General features: G+C 49.9%; 1 protein-coding gene across 1 annotated transcript; it reads right to left on the bottom strand.

Moving 5' to 3' along the window:
• Positions 1–214: 214 nt before the first annotated feature.
• LOC136748918 (eosinophil peroxidase) lies at positions 215–9,784 on the bottom strand. Its single transcript, XM_066702928.1, has 15 exons — positions 9,779–9,784; positions 9,201–9,285; positions 8,837–8,927; positions 8,361–8,542; positions 8,108–8,240; positions 7,799–7,919; positions 6,772–7,035; positions 6,299–6,689; positions 6,049–6,209; positions 5,639–5,897; positions 5,313–5,483; positions 3,304–3,541; positions 3,004–3,215; positions 1,606–2,917; positions 215–1,423 (listed from the first exon to the last, which is right to left on the bottom strand). The coding sequence occupies exons 1-14, from the start codon at positions 9,782–9,784 to the stop codon at positions 2,730–2,732; spliced, it is 2,502 nt and encodes an 833-aa protein (XP_066559025.1). The 3' UTR covers positions 215–1,423; positions 1,606–2,729.
• Between the last annotated feature and the right edge of the window lie 4,945 nt (positions 9,785–14,729).

The following is a 14,729-nucleotide window of genomic DNA, read 5'->3' as shown; positions in this document are numbered from 1 at the left end:
TGACCCTGTCGTCTAGCCATCACAATTTGGCCCTTGTCAAAGTCGCTCAGATCCTTACGCTTGCCCATTTTTCCTGCTTCTAACACATCAACTTTGAGGACAAATATATCCCACCCACTGACAGGTGTCATGATAACGAGATTATCAGTGTTATTCACTTCACCTGTGAAGAAACCCTCTTAAATTGACGAAAACGGCAGCTCAGGAGTTGTGTTCCAAATGGAAAAGAAGTATTTTATTCAGGCCGGCCCAGAAGAAGAACAGAGCAAACTTGTGTTCAAACTGCTTTCTTACAGATCTTTTCCGGGTTTTGCATTTTATACAGTAGTAAACAAAAGGTGAATAATGTCCAATCAGCTGAGGGCAGTGTCCCGGATGTGCATGTGGATTGGCTCAGCCCTTGCTTCCCTACTTCCTCTTCCTCCTTTGGAGTGTAGGGTTACCAATCACCGGGGGTGACGTCACCGTTTCCTCCGCAAAGCATTCTGGGATGCGCAAAGGACTGTGGGGGAGAGAGTGGTTCGACGTGTTTTACACGTGGAACCAGAAAAGTGGGTGTGCAGGGGGAGAGAGACAGACAGAACTATACATGTTACATATTACATTCAAAGAAATATATATACATATTCATATACATTTTAATTTTTATGCAGAGTTGATATGTCATTTATTGTATTTAAATTTAACAAGACCTCAGGTCTTTCAACCTGTTAGTGGTCATAATGTTATGGCTGACTGGTGTATATTCATTTGTATATCACGAATTAAAACTTTTCATGCAAAAACAATAATATTTTGAAGGTGCTCATATCCCTGTGTGACTCTCTCTCTCTCTCACACACACACACACACTCTCTGTGTCTCTGTGTCTCTCTGTCTGCCAGGGTGTGTGCTTGTCCATTGGTTGTCTTCTTAGATGTGTGTACAGTAGAGGGAAGCGAGGGCAAGAGTGAGAGAGTGATCGGGTGAGTACGTGTGATTGTCAGGGTGTCAGTGGAGTCAGAGCTACAGTACAGTGATTTATTTAGCACATGGAGACTATACAGTTACATCACTAATAGATACAGTTACAGCATTTATACATACAGCTACACCTGTAATAGATAGTTACAGCACTAATAGATACAGTAACAGCACTAACCAAGAATACAGTACACATCTCTCAGACAGTGTTTCCAACAGTAAGTGATCCATGTCAGCTGTAATAATGGGACCAGTAGCCGCAGCGGGGGAGATGACAGTATTATTGATTATTGATCAACACTGCCAGGGTCAACAGGCCAACCAGCCTCCTCACTGAGTCCCTGCCCCCTTGACTTTGGGGGCGTGTCCTTCAGCTGCCCATTGCACACTTCCCAGCCCTGGAACCGCCCCCTTTCTGCAGCATCCACCAATCCCAGGCTCCGGTCTCTTCTTGAAGAATCTGCGGGAGTGAATGTACGTTCCAGATGTACGTGTCTATTTTTAAGATTTTTCACAATGAATTGATTTTTGTAGTTCTTGTTGTCTTTGTAATGTGAGAGAGTAGTGCAGTACAGTGTAGTTTAGAGCATTGTAGGGCAGTGCTGTTTATGTGGCAACTCTTTCCAGCCAATCGCAGCTCACCTCCTGAAACATGTGATCAACAGCAGGCTCACAGACACGCCCCCAATCACTGTGATCACCGCGGCCACCACCGAGGCCACACTGGGGGGGCTTCCTGGATCTGACAGGGGGGAGACAGAGCACTGAACTGGACTGACAGCATAGGAGAGGAGAGGAGGAAGAGATGAGAGAGGAGAGAGAAACTGACGGAGAGGGGGGAGGATAACCATCAGTGCACTTACCTGAGCACAGGTGCGCTCCGGCCGTGTTCACACAGGCCTTGTGGGGGGGGCAGGGGGTAGGCACGACTGCACACTCATCCACATCTGGAACACAACATTATACAGTACAACACAACACAACACAGCACAACACAACACTATACAACACAACACAGTACTACACTACACAACACAACACTATACAGCACAACAAAACAGTACTACACTACACAACACAACACAACGCAGTACTACACTACACAACACAACACAGTACTACACTACTCAACACAACACTATACAGCACAACAAAACACAGTACTACACTACACTACACAACACAACTTAGCACAACACAACACTATACAGAACAACACTATACAGCACAACACAACACAGTACTACAATACACAACACACACTATACAGCACAACACAGTACTACATTACACAACACACTATACAGCACAACACAACACAGTACTACACTACTCAACACAACACTATACAGCACAACAAAACACAGTACAACATTACACAACACAACACAACATAGCACAACACAACACTATACAGAACAACACTATACAGCACAACACAACACAGTACTACACTACACAACACAGCACTATACAGCACAACACAACACAGTACTACAATACACAACACAACACTATACAGCACAACACAACACAGTACTACAATACACAACACAACACTATACAGCACAACACAACACAGTACTACAATACACAACACAACACTATACAGCACAACGCAGTACTACACTGCACAACACTATACAGCACAACACAGTACTACACTACACAACACAGCACAACACAACTCTATACAGCACAACACAGCACTACACAACACAACACTATACAGCACAACACAGCACTACAGTGCATTGTGCTGCTCTTTACTGCCCTGTGTTGTGTGTACCTTGGCAGGTGGGGGGGTCTGGCCTCCACTGGCCGCTCGGGGGGTCACAGGTCACTGAGGGGGGGCCGTGCAGCTGGTACCCGGGGCGACACTCGTAGAGCACCGACAGACCGCAGCGCAGAGAGAAGCCCGAGGCCAGCCGAGGAGCCGGCCCGCACCGCGCGTCTGAGAGAGATGGAGGGGGAGGGAGCATTACATTGTGTCCCCTCTTCCTCTCTCCCCTCTTCCTCTCTCATCCCTCCCTCTCTCACCACTGTCCTCCTCCCTCCAGGCAGACAGGTCAATGTGGGGCAGCTGGGGGCTGGCGCAGGACAGCATGTGGTGGGGCGAGTGTGTGTAGGTGAAGGGGTCCGGGGGCACACTGGCGATGTCTGTATTGTCACACATGATCCGCGACAGGGAGGCTCGGCCGAGCTGCTCCCGCTGCTGCTCTGAGAACACACCCTCGCGCTCCCACCAGAACCTGCAGACACAGGCAGGGAGGGTAAATATGATATCACATAGCTTTACTGACTCTGTGTGTATGTTTGAAAGGCGCTATATGTACTGGCCTGTCTCCGTCCCTCAGGTCTCTGAACTGGCGGGTGATCAGGCAGGCCAGTAGGGGCCCCACGCGGGAGCCAGGGAGGGGCGGCTCGGACACGGCCCCCACCCACACGTCCACACTGTCCACACTGCCGTACAGAGACCACAGCCGGTGGGCCAGAGATGCGCTGCCCAGCACTGACCCCAACCCAGCCTCACTGACCGGCACTGACAGACCACACAGCCTGCGCCACGCACTGTACCCTGAGAGAGAGAGAGAGAGAGGGAGGGAAGGAGGGAGAGAGTATATATATTTTTTTTTCTTGATATAATATATAGATATATATTTCCTGGTTTTGGGGTTAGAAAAAACACAAAACGGTTTTATTGACTTTAAGAAGCCATTTGACTCTATCTGGCATAAAGGACTCCAGTATAGAGGGTCGTGGGAAAGTTAAAGACATGACTAAGATCTAGACATTCAGAAATATTGGTGACAGAGGGACAGAGTTTGTCTCTCGGGGCTGTGGGGCGAGACAGGGCTGCAGTCTGAGCCCAACACTGTTCAACATCTACATCAGTTTGCGGCCCCGGCCTCGCTCTCCTCTACACAGAGATGCAGCTCCTACTGTACAGAGGACCTGGTGCTGTTGTCGCCCACAGAGCCGGGCCTACTGGAGCAGCACTCTCAGACCTGGGCCATGACAGTCAATCTGAACAAGACCAGAGTTATGGTTTTCCAGAAGAAAGCCAGATCTCAGGGTCACAGATACAGCCTCACGCTGGGCAGCAAGGTGCTATAGCACAGCACAGCTATAGCTACCTGGGCCTGACCCTCAGCACCTCAGGGAGTTTCAATCAGGCCACCAGCATACTAACAGAAAAAGCACGTTGGACTTTCTACGTCATGAAAACACAATTCAGCCAAACAGAAATACCCATACAAATCTGGTTGAAAATTTTCCAATCAATGATCCAGCCAATCCTCCTCTATGGGAGTGAGGGGGGGGGCCCTCACAAACCCCACCTATACAGTTTGGAACAAAAGCCTGATAGAAAAACTGCAACTTGTGTTCTGTAAGCACATCCTGCAGGTCCACAGGAACGCCCCCAACACAGCCGGCAGAGCAGAGTCTGTTTCCCCAGCTGATCACCGTCCAGAAGAGGGCAGTGAAGTTCTGCTCCCACCTAAAGCAGGCGGACCCCCAGTCCTACCACCACAAAGCACTACTGAGCACCCAGCTCTCCCCGGAGTGGGACCCTCTTGGCCAGCTGGCTCTGAGGCCCACGACCTCAAGCTGCACGGACACCGGAGAGCCCCAGGGCCAGATCTCCACAACAACCACACCAATTGACCTTCACCTGAAGGAGAAATACAATGAAATTTGGGAAAACGAATTACAATTAATAGATAAACTTGAGTGTTATCGGGCCCTAAATAGGAATATTAAATTTGCAGAATACCTAAAAATCAAAACCCCAAAAGAAAGGCAGACATTGACAAGGTACAGATTCAGTGACCACAGCCTGGCAATTGGAACGGGCCGAAGCAGACGGTCCTGGGACCCATAGAGGAGCGGCTATGTGGCACTGTGAGCAGGCAGAGATAGAAACAGACACACTTCCTGCTGTCCTGACCCCCACATTTCTGAACCATATCAGAGAATTCACACTCCTCCAGATACAGAAAATGTCCCCATCCTTCTGGGACAGGAGGAGAACACTGCCGGTATAGCGGCCAAATATGTGTCTGCCTGCCACAGCCGGAGGGACAGTGGGTGGACAGGGTGGACAATGTAGGGACAGTGTGGAAAGCCTCTCCTGTCCTGTTGCTCCATCGTCGTACCTCCGGCTCGCCCCCTTCCTCGCCTCACAGAAATCCATTGATACTCTAATCCAACCCCAGAACCTGGACTCTGATCCTTGTGAGACCCGTCCTCATCACACGTGATTACTGATGCGATTGATCGGCTCAGAAATGGCTGCCGCGTGTGTGTCATTGTGTGTAGTGTCAGTGTGTAGTAGGGGTGTGTACCTGGCAGGCCATGGTCTCGGCCTCTCTGCAGGTTCAAGGCCCCCAGGTCAAGCGCTGCCCCCCCCTGCTCCTGGAACAGCCGCTCAGTCAGCTCTTCCACCAGCATCTGCCCCTCCACCGGCCGCTTCGCCTGGGCCAGCAGCAGCCCCCGCAGCACCGGGGACACGCCCCCTGAGAGAGAGAGGAGGGTCATGGGTATGACACAGCACTGGGGACACACACCCTGAGAGAGGGGAGAGGAGGGTCCAGGGTACAGCACAGCGGTATGGCACTACAGCCCTACAGCCCAGCGCTACAGCACTACAACAATACAGCCCCCCACTCACCCTCCCGCAGGATCCTCCAGGAAGCGAACAGGGCCTGGTGCAGCGGCAGGGGCGGCAGGGTGGGGCTGGGCTTGTACCTGGGGCCGAGGCGGAGCACCATGGGTGACACCGTGACGTGTGCGAAGCGGAAGGCTGCGGTGGCGAAGACATTGGCCACACGGGGGTCCACGGCCGCGCTGTACCCTCTGTAAGCAGGCAGGAGACGCCGCACCGTTGCATTGCCCAGAATCACAGGCAGGTACTGCTGCCACGTCACCACCTGGGACAGACAGACAGGTGTGCTGTACCTGGTGTATAGGGACAGACAGACAGACAGACAGACAGACATGCTGTACCTGGCGTATACAGAGAGACACACAGGATGTACTGTTCCTGGTGTACTGAGACAGAGACAGACAGGTGTGCTGTACCTGGTGTATAGCGCCCACTATCTTGCGGGCCTCCTGGTACAGCGTGTTGGGGCTCCAGTGGAGGTTGATTCTGTGCAGCTCGGTGGCCAGGCGGTTGTGCTCCCGCAGGAACAACGTGTGAAGAGCCACCGTGCCCAGCTGCTCGTTCGCCCTGGAGTCGCCTGCACAGCAGAGCCCAGAGACCCAGTCACCCTCACACTGACACTCTGACACTCTGACACACTGACACTCTGACACACACACACAGTACCAGCCATGAAGCAGGAGGACGTGTTGTCGCTCTCCTCCCTCTCTCTCTCTGTGCGGTTGCCTGGCGGGGGGCCGCAGGGGTCCGGTGTGTGGGCGGCGCGGGGCAGAGGGGGCAGCAGGGCACGGCCGCGGTCGCTGAGGCTGGGATGTGTGGCCAACAGGCCGAGGAGGGACTGGGGATCCCGAAGGCGCTGGGCGAGGGGGGCGGAGCTGCCATACACCTGGCTGGCGTCCAGGAAGGATGTGATGGCATTCAGTTGCTCCCGCGGCCACGGAGACACTGTGGCTCCCGGCTCCGGGTCAGCACCGGTGTCAGTGACGCAGCTGGGCGCCGAGCGGAAGAACGGCATGCAGTTCTGACCAGCGCTGGAGCGGGGGTCCGAGAGAGGGATCTGAGAGAACGGAGAGGAGGTGACAGTGCCGGATCTGCGTGGGGACGCAGAGAGAGGGGCAGGCAGGGAGACAGGGCCGCACCTGGATGGGGAAGCAGGGGCTGCTCTGGCTGCAGCTGTGGGCGCAGTCCTCTCCAGTCAGGAAGGACGCAGAGCTGGCCGTCTGGGGGGTCAGATCCAGGTCGTGGTCCAGCCACTGACCCCAGTCCACCAAGAGCTGAGACGCAGAGTCCAGTGAGATCTGCTCATTGGGGGTGTGGAGCACAGACTGGGACACCACCCGCACCTGGCATAACAGGACACTAACACACTGGGACACACTGAGAGACACTGAGAGACACTCATTCTACTATGATACCGTTTAATTTATTTAGTATTTAGTATAAAAAAAATACTGATCAGGAAGCAAACCCAGATCACCAGGTTTGCAGTGCTGTTCTATAACCACTGCACCAACTGCTGTATAACTTTAACATGAAACCTATTTCATGTAGGGGTGAACTGACACAGGGACAACTGTCACAGGGATGAATTGTTGCCAAGACCAATTATCGTGGGGGCAAATTGTTGTCGGGGCGAATTGACGTGCTCCCGATACAGGGATACACTGGGACACACTGGGACACACTGAGAAACACTGGAACACACTAAGAGACACTGTGACACACTGAGAGACACTGGGAGACACTGAGTCTAGTGCAGTGTAGTTCAGTTTCAGTGTTGTGCAGTGCAGTGCAGTGCAGTGTAGTGTAGTGTACTGTAGTATAATGTACTGTAGTGCAGTGTAGTGTAGTGTAGTGTAGTGTACTGTAGTATAATGTAGTGTAGTATTGTGTAGTGCAGTGTAGTGTAGTGTACTGTAGTATAATGTACTGTAGTGCAGTGCAGTGTACTGTAGTGTAGTGTACTGTAGTATAATGTAGTGTAGTATAGTGTAGTGTTGTGTAGTGTAGTGCAGTGCAGTGTAGTGTAGTGTAGTGTAGTGTACTGTTGTGCAATGTAGTGTAGTATAGTGTAGTGCAGTGCAGTGCAGTGCAGTGTAGTGTAGTATAGTGTACTGTAGTGCAGTGTAGTGTAGTATAGTGTACTGTAGTGTAGTGTAGTCTCACCGGGGGAAGGGTGTGTCTGTGCTGGGGGTCCCAGCCGCGGGGGACGCTGCGCCCGTCCTGGTACTGAGGGGGCAGCCAGCGCCGGTAGGGTGTGTTTGCTGCGCCCCAGCGGGGGTGCTGCCTGTGGGGTCAGGGGTCAGGGGTGAAATAAGGGTCAGACTAGCGATGGCTATAAAATACACTAAACAACTGATTGTCTGCAAGACTGACGACACTGCAGTGTATATTACACTGATTCGCTGCACAGCAACAGCACTGTTAGTTCTGTTAGGACAGTGTGTGCACAGCATCTGCGAAGCGGCTGTGTACCTGTTGTTGCACTCTCCAGTGATGGTGCGGTATCGCTCCGACAGGCAGCCCATGTCACAGCGTAGGGGGCGGAGCTCCGACTCACAGCCTGTCCCCACAGCGATCACAGCCAGGTCCTCCCTGCTGAGCAGCTCTGAGAGAGGGGGGGATGACACAGTGCACTGCCTCTCCCTCCCTGTCCCTCTCCCTCCCCCCGCCACCCTCTCCCCCTCTCCCTCTCTCTCTCTCTCTCTCTCTCTCTCTCTCTCAGTACCGGTGAGCGCGCTGCTGTTAGCCGTGCTGTCCTGTGTGTACACCATTTCTCGGATAAGCTCCACGGTGCTGTGCAGCAGCTCTGCGGCTCGGACCCGTCCCCGGGTCTCGGGGTCAGGCTGCTTGAACTGGGCCAGACGGTCACTTGGCTGGACTGAGCCCTGCAGCGCCGACAGCTTCATCCTGAGAGAGACGCACCGCAGGGGAGGGAGTCAGACAAGGACACTGTGCTTTGCATAGATTCACTACAGCACAACTAATCAATACACTTGATGATGATTTATATTATTGCTAATAGATCAAAACTATTTTCCAATTAACAGCACATTTACATTAGAAACCCTTCCCATGAACTCAACGTCTTTATGACCCCGTTTAGCATGAATTGTTCAGGAACCGATCTCTTGTGCAAAGCGAGGTGTTGCTGTACTGAGACACACAGGTGTCTCTCTCTCTCTCTCTCTCCCCCTCACTCACCTTTCTCCAGTGTGGGTGTAAGCAGTGTCTATGAGCTCCTCTGCCTTCCTCAGGGCTTCCGACACAAACCGGCTCCCAGGATGCACCCCCCCTGCTGGACACAACAGTACAGCAACTCAACACGACACTGCACTGCACAACTCTACACCACAGCAACACAGCACAACAACAGGAAACAATACTGCAATACAGCCCAGCACTCCCCCTGCTGGAATGCGTGCAGACCTGCGACCCAACACAGCACAACTGCAGACAGCACAGAAGAGGAAACTATAACACACAATGCATCGCACAACACACAGCAGGCAGGAGTCAGGAAGAGGGAGCGATAGAGAGAGGGACAGAGGGAGAACATGTCTCTGACCTGTGGAGGAGTACGGAGGTGTATCTGTCTCCAGCGCAGCACAGCAACTAACGGCAAGTTTGAGGAAGAGGAGCGCAAAAAGGACCTGAAAGAAGACTGCAGTTAGAGGTGAGCTGTCAATCACAGAATCAATGTGTCAGTCAGTCAGTCCTCACCATTGCTGAAGTGTGTGTTTGTCCAGGTGTCTGTCTCTTTCTCTCTGTCGTTGTCCTCAATGTCCCTGCAGCTTTGTGTGATGTTGCATCTCCCTGTTCCTCTCAGTCCCCCTGTGTGTGTCCTGATGTGTCTCTGTATATCTGTCTGTGTCGCAGTGTCCGTCAGTGTGTGAGTGTGTGTCTCAGTATGTGTGTCTCAGTGTCTCAGTGTGTGTGTCTCAGCGTCCCAGTGTGTGTGAGTGTGTGAGTGCAGGGGTTTATATAGTGGAGGAGGAATGATCAGAATCCAGTTATCAGTGTCTGTATGTCGACGGCTCCCACATCAAGGGGTACAGCTCTCCCCCTCCCTCCCTCTCTCTCTGTTTGTTTCACTCTCTCTCCACCCTCCCTCCCTCTCTCTGTACAGGTGTGTTTATGATGTACCTGCATGCCGCCGAGACTCACAATCTGATTGGCTAATTCCCAAGGTCCTGCTCACCTGGACAGGTGTGGAGAGGAACAGAGTGAGAAAGAGAGAGAGACAGGGAAGGAGGGAGGGAGAGATGCAGAGATGGGGAGAAAGAACAAGAGGATGACAGATATGGGAGTGAGGGAGAGAAAGAGAAGGAGGCAGGTGAATGAGGAAAAGACGATGAGGGAGAGACAAAGAGAGACAAAGAGAAAGTGACCTTACATTTACTTTTACTTTGACTTTGACTTTGACCTTGACCTCTCCCTCTCTCTCTCTCTCCCTGTGTGTTAGCAGCAGTCGTGCCTGCAGAGTCTCCTTTGTTCCTGTCAGTGGATGACACTGAGGTTCTCCTTCCCCAGGGGGTTCAGAGAGCAGCCCTGTGTGGCATCTGTTGTGCGGAGGGCATTTCTTAAAGTTGTTTATTAATCATTTAGAATATTCACTGTGCAAAGGCTTGTCTTGTTAAATATTGTAAGCTGTAGGGGGATTAAGGTAAGTATAGAATTGTGTAAAGAACTTATTAACTTATTTATTACATAATTTAAAAAGTCAAATCTAAGCAGATTGCTAATTCAATTAAGTAATTGAGAGCTTGGTTGGAACAAAAACCAGTGGGGTAGGGGCTCCTGCAAAGGGTCCTGTCTTAAGAACATAAGAACATAAGAAAGTATCCAATCGAGAGGAGCCCATCCGCCCCATCATGCTCGTTTGGTGTCCATTAATAACTGAGTGATCCAAGGATCCTATCCAGTCTGTTTTTGAATGTTCCCAAATTGTCTCTTCAGCCACATCGCTGGGGAGTTTGTTCAGATTGTGACGCCTCTCTGTGTGAAGAAGTGTCTCCTGTTTTCTGTCTTGAATGCCTTGAAGCCCAATTTCCATTTGTGTCCCCGGGTGCGTGTGTCCCTGCTGATCTGGAAAAGCTCCTCTGGTTTGATGTGGTTGATGCCCTTCATGATTTTGAAGACTTGGATCAAGTCCCCACATAGTCTCCTCTGTTTCAGGGTGAAAAGGTTCAGTTCCTCAGTCTCTCAGTAGGACATTCCCTTCAGACCTGGAATAAGTCTGGTTGCTCTCCTCTGAACTGCCTCTAGAGCAGCGATATCTTTCTTGAAGTGTGGAGCCCAGAACTGTCAACAGTATCCAGATGAGCTCTAACTAGTGCATTGTACAGTCTGAACATCACTGCCCTTGTTCTCAATTCTACACTTTTGACAATATACCCTAGCATTGTGTTTGCCTTTTTTATTGCTTCCCCACACTGTTTGGATGGAGAAAGTGAGGAGTCCACATAGACTCCTAGGTCTTTCTCATGCGATGCTTCATCTAATTCTATTCCTCCCATAGTGTAATTATAGTGGACATTTTTGTTACCTGCATGTAATACCTTGCACTGAATATTATCTAAGTCCCTTTGAATAGCCTGTGCTGCCGAGATTGTATCTGCTGAGCCACCTATTTTAGTATCATCTGCAAATTTGACAAGTTTGCTAACTATCCCAGAGTTCAGATCATTAATATAGATTAGAAAAAGCAAAGGCCCTAGTACTGATCCCTGTGGAACTCCACTAACAACCTCACTCCAGTTAGAAGCGACTCCTCTAATCAACACCCTCTGTTTCCTATACATCAACCAGTTCATAATCCATCCACTTACATTACCCTGAACGCCTACAGCTTCCAATTTGAGGATCAGTCTTTGGTGTGGAACCTTATCAATAGCTTTTTGAAAATCTAAGTATATCATATCATATGCTTTCACGTGATCTACAGCTGCAGTTGCATGTTCAAAAATTCGAATAGATTAGTAAGACATGATCTGCCTCATCTAAACTCATGTTGACTATCTCCAAGAATATGGTTTTCATTAAGATACTCCTCTATTTTCTGTCTAATCATTTTCTCCAACATTTTACAGGTGATGCAGGTGAGACTGATTGGTCTGTAATTTCCTGGCTCAGTTTTGTCCCCTTTCTTGTGGATTGGTATGACATTTGCCGTCTTCCAGTCAGTTGGCTCATCCCCTGTTCTAAGTGTCATTTGGAATAATTGAATTAGCGGCCTATAAATAATTTCCCTAATTTCTTTAAGTACTGTTGGAAATATCCCATCTGGCCCAGGTGATTTGTTTGTTTTTAATTCTGCTAGTCCCTTTAGTACCTCCTCCTCATTTATCCTGATCTCTCTTAGGGTTTGACTGGACTAATTGTCAACCTGTGGCATGTCATCTGTCTTTTCTTTTGTGAAAACCTCTGTGAAATAGTCAATTAGAACATTTGCCACATCTTGTTCGTTTTCCAAGATACCTAAATTTTTGCCCTTTATCTGTTTCACTTCCTCCTTTATTGACCTCTTGCTGTTGTAATATTGAAAAAAGCTCTTTGCATTAGTTTTAGCTCCAAGAGCTATGTTTCTTTCTATTTCCCTCTTTGCTTTCCTGATCCCTTTCTTAAGATCTCTTTGCAGCTCAACACATTCTTTGTATTTTGTTTCATCCCTATCCCTTTTGTATGCACTATACAACATTTTCTTTCTCTTGATATTTTTTTGCATACCTACATTAAACCATTTTGGTCACTGTTTTTCGTTGGTTCTCTAACTAGTGTCCTTCTGACTCTATCTTGGTCATTTGAAAATATCAAGTCAATGCATGCACTCTCCCTGGTTGGTTCCCTGACAAATTGAGTTAGAAAGCAGTCATTTACCATCTCAACCATTTCTATTTCTGCTTCTGTAGTCCCGACTGGGCTTTCCCAGTCTTGTAGAGGACGGGGGTGTCGTAGGGGATGGGGGTTTTGTAGGGGACAGAGGTGTGTCGTTGGGGAACGGGCTTGCTGTAGGGGACAGGGGGTGTATCGTAGGGGACAGAGGTGTGTTGTTGGGGAATGGGCCTGCCATAGGGGACAGAGGTGTGTTGTTGCGGAATGGGCCTGCCGTAGGGGACAGAGGTGTTTTGTAGGGGACAGAGGTGTGTCGTAGGAGACAGGGGGTGTGTCGTAGTGGACGGGGGTGTTGTAGGGGACAGAGGTGTGTCATTGGGGAATGGGCCTGCCGTAGGGGACAGGGGGTGTGTTGTAGGGGACAGAGGTGTGTCATTGGGGAACAGGCCTGCCGTAGGGGACAGGGGGTGTGTTGTAGGGGACAGAGGTGTGTCGTAGGGGACAGAGGTGTGTCATTGGGTAATGTGCCTGCCGTTGGGGACAATCGGTGTGTTGTAGGGAATTTTATGCAGAAGTAAGGAATCCAAGTCCTGTAAATCCTGACCTCTCTTTGTATCTGCGGAATCGTTATGTCCCACAGTACCGGGAATATTACTGACAGTGTGATATGTGTACAGCAGTGGGAGCTAATCTCTGCGATGTTTTGTAGGTTAGTCACAGTAGTTAGTTAGTTGTAGGTTATTGTGGTTGATAGAAGTCGCTTATTTTAGACGTGTAAAGCCCGTCAGATTAAACGAATCAACCAGAAACGTTGATGGGTTACAATGCTGTCTGTCTTCAGGATCACAGCCGTCACTCTTTTCTAAAAGCTAAACAGTGCAAGTGAACCTTGACGAGCTGTAGCAGTGATCATGGATCAGTATAGAATTGGAGCTACAACGAGGTGAGTGACAATGCTTATATGACAGTTTGTTTGGTGGTATAATGGGTGACAATAACATAGTTTTCATTTTGGTAGACCTTTGTTCAGAAAGAATAGCAGGTGGTAAATGAGGTTAGAGGTATAGCGTGGGAGCTCTGTAATAATAATATTTATTCTAATTCTAAGTTTAGGTGCTGTTCCAGGACTGGCCAGTAGCGGCCAGGAGAGTCTGTCTGTTTGACTGGACTGCTGGGAGACAGAGAGAGAGAGAGAGAGAGAGAGAGAGAGACTGAGAGAGACTGGAAACACGGCTGGGGGAGGACACACAGGCAGCAGAGAACATGTCACACTTCCTCACCACAGACTGAGAGAGACCGGCTGAGGGCTCTGCATCTGTATTTCCCCATTTCCCAGTTCCTGAGCGCTGGTCTGTAACCAAAGCCTTGGCAACCCTGAAGTCAATTAGTCATGCCAATAAAGGTTTTTTAATTGAATTGATTTTGAATTGAGAGAGAGGGGACTAGGGATTCACAGGCCACAGAACAAATACAATCATATCTACTACTGCTCCCTTCTAAGAGGGACCATTCATTCATAGGCCACTCGCCCTGCTGAGTTTTACTGACAGAAGCCAAGTGGTCACTAGTGCACATTGTTGCGTGTATCAGTGGGCCGGATCTCTGGCTCGGCGGGTCCCTCGCTCTGCTCTGCTCTTAGAGGCGCTGATTTTTACTTTATGGCTTTACAGGCGAATGAAAATGAAGCCGAGTTTCTCAGGACAGGAAACCAGGGTCTCTTCTTCAGGAAACCAGTGGCTCTTGCTGTTGTAAGCGGAGCGACATGCCACTGACACGGCTCTGAGACGGGTCCGCAGGTCCACCACGTAGCCCCTGGAACTGGGCCGTAGACCAGCTGGCCGTTGGTCTGAGCTCACAGAGCCGGTGTGAGAGGAGCCTGCATCAGCCTCTGTAATCGGATTGTCATTCCTGCGTGTGTGAGCTGTGCATTACTGTGCCGTACCTTGGTACACACACACTACACAAGTGTGTCATAGTGTGGACATGCACACAGTACAGTGTTGTGCTGTACTGTATTGTTCAATGATAATAATAATAAACTGTTCAGCGCTGGTCTAGTCACCTGCTACACAACCGCCCACCCCCTCCAAACACTCCCACTCACACACACACACAATTTTAGCTCCGAGCCCCCCCCTCGAGTCTTACAAATGGAACAAAATGCTAAACCAACTGGAATGTTAATCTGTACTGAGAGAGAGAGTATGGTGTGTACACACACACACACACACGCGCACACACACATACACACACACAGATACAC

Source organism: Amia ocellicauda, chromosome 4, assembly GCF_036373705.1.
Source record: "Amia ocellicauda isolate fAmiCal2 chromosome 4, fAmiCal2.hap1, whole genome shotgun sequence".
NCBI classification, from domain to species: domain Eukaryota; kingdom Metazoa; phylum Chordata; class Actinopteri; order Amiiformes; family Amiidae; genus Amia; species Amia ocellicauda.
The sequence above is the reverse complement of the archived record's forward strand: the minus strand, read 5'-3'. Positions and strand labels throughout refer to the sequence as shown.